Below are 1,394 nucleotides of genomic sequence, written 5' to 3'. Positions count from 1 at the left end.
CCAGGCCTCGGGCCGCCGCGCTCCCCCGGCTCAGGGAGACGCGTTTTCGGCAGTGCGGAGGGGGCAACCGTCCGGCCAGCCCCTGGCCCCTCTGAGCCCCGCCCAGGCAGAGGACGGCCAGAACACCCGAGGGCCGCAGCCGCTTTGGGGCTGTCCCGGCCCCTTCCTCCCACACTTCCGACTCCCGTGTGCCTACGGGCCCGGTGGCTCCCACTCGGGCCTCTGACTGCCCATCTGTGCAGTGGGGCTGTTCGGCCGGCTTTCGGGGTCCTGGGCTGCGGGGGGCCCCATACGGGCCTGGACGGGTGGCGAAGGGGTGGGTGTCCCACTCGACGCCACCTCTGCCCCGTGTCAGGCACCGTCGCCTGGCGCGAGTGTGGGCCCGGGGGAGGGAGGGAGAGGCCGGAGGGCCCTGCGCTGGAGGGGCGTCGCCACACCGGCCTCGGGGAAGGCGAGGCCAGCACCCCCGGAGTGCCTTTCGTCCGTCCAGGAGGCCCCTCCCTCCGCGAGGTCAGCCAGTTACCACGGGACTGAGAAGGGTGGTGGGCGGGGCCAGAGGCCTCGAATCCCACCTGCGGTGGCCACAGGCCAAGGGTCTCTTCTGCGGGACACGGTGGTGGGACTCCCTTGGCCGCCAGGGCACTGGGAAGCCGCTTTCCTGTCCCTCCGCCCGGGACTGCTTTCTCTGGGACTCCGCGTGCCCAGGCCCCTTCCCGCCAGGCTGTCCACTATGCCCCGCCGGACTCAGCCCCCGGCACTGGACCCAGAGAGAGACCCAGAGCGAGCTCACCAGACAGGTCAGGGGTGATGATGTTCAAGCGTGTGAAGACAGTCCTGAGGACTTCCTGGCGGAGGCAGAGAGAGCCGTGTGTAGCACAGCCTTGGGGAGGCGGCCCCAGGGCTCTGCGTTGCTGACTGGTCACCTCCCACCCGGGAGCCTGTGCTCTGAAAGGGCGCCGGGCAGACGGTCCTCGGCCGGAAGAGGTCTCCTGGGCGCCCGGAGGCCCTGACGCCTGAGTGCCGTGGGAGCACCCCACGGGCGCACTCTCTGCTTGGGAACACCCCTCCCCAGCGGTCTGCATGCCCCGGGCGCCACACGCCAGGCCCGCAGCCACCCGCCAGCTGCACCAACCTGGGACTCGGTCCCGGCACGCAGGGCTACGGTGCAGCTGAGGGTGCCGGCCGTGGGGGTGGGCGCCGTGAGGTCCCGCAGCAGGAAGCTGAAGCGCACACCGCCCTCGGGACTGGGGGCCAGCAGGTTCGCGCAGCCGCCCTTGGCCTCCCGGCCCTGGATGAGCTCCACGGTGTCCCCCTCGGGCCCCAAGTCCAGGTGGCAGCTGTCTAGCTGGAGCAAGAGCTCGGGGCTCGCCGGGGACACGCTCACCTGCAGGCAG

General features: G+C 71.9%; 1 protein-coding gene across 1 annotated transcript in view; it reads right to left on the bottom strand.

Moving 5' to 3' along the window:
- Positions 1 to 196: 196 nt before the first annotated feature.
- ENG (endoglin) overlaps positions 197 to 1,394 on the bottom strand; it is a gene marked incomplete at its 3' end in the record, with an annotated part of 33,542 nt that continues 32,344 nt past the window's right edge. Inside the window, exons 11-13 of the mRNA XM_021714788.1 lie at positions 1,133 to 1,384; positions 791 to 845; positions 197 to 297 (exon numbers count right to left, since the gene is read on the bottom strand). Coding sequence (XP_021570463.1) covers positions 197 to 297; positions 791 to 845; positions 1,133 to 1,384 — 408 coding nt within the window. The remainder of the gene's footprint in view (positions 298 to 790; positions 846 to 1,132; positions 1,385 to 1,394) is intronic.

This window comes from Carlito syrichta, unplaced genomic scaffold (assembly GCF_000164805.1).
Source record: "Carlito syrichta isolate Samal-C Ts95f unplaced genomic scaffold, Tarsius_syrichta-2.0.1 Scaffold97051, whole genome shotgun sequence".
Lineage (NCBI taxonomy): Eukaryota > Metazoa > Chordata > Mammalia > Primates > Tarsiidae > Carlito > Carlito syrichta.
Note: the sequence above shows the minus strand (reverse complement) of the source record. Positions and strands in the feature narration are given on the sequence as shown.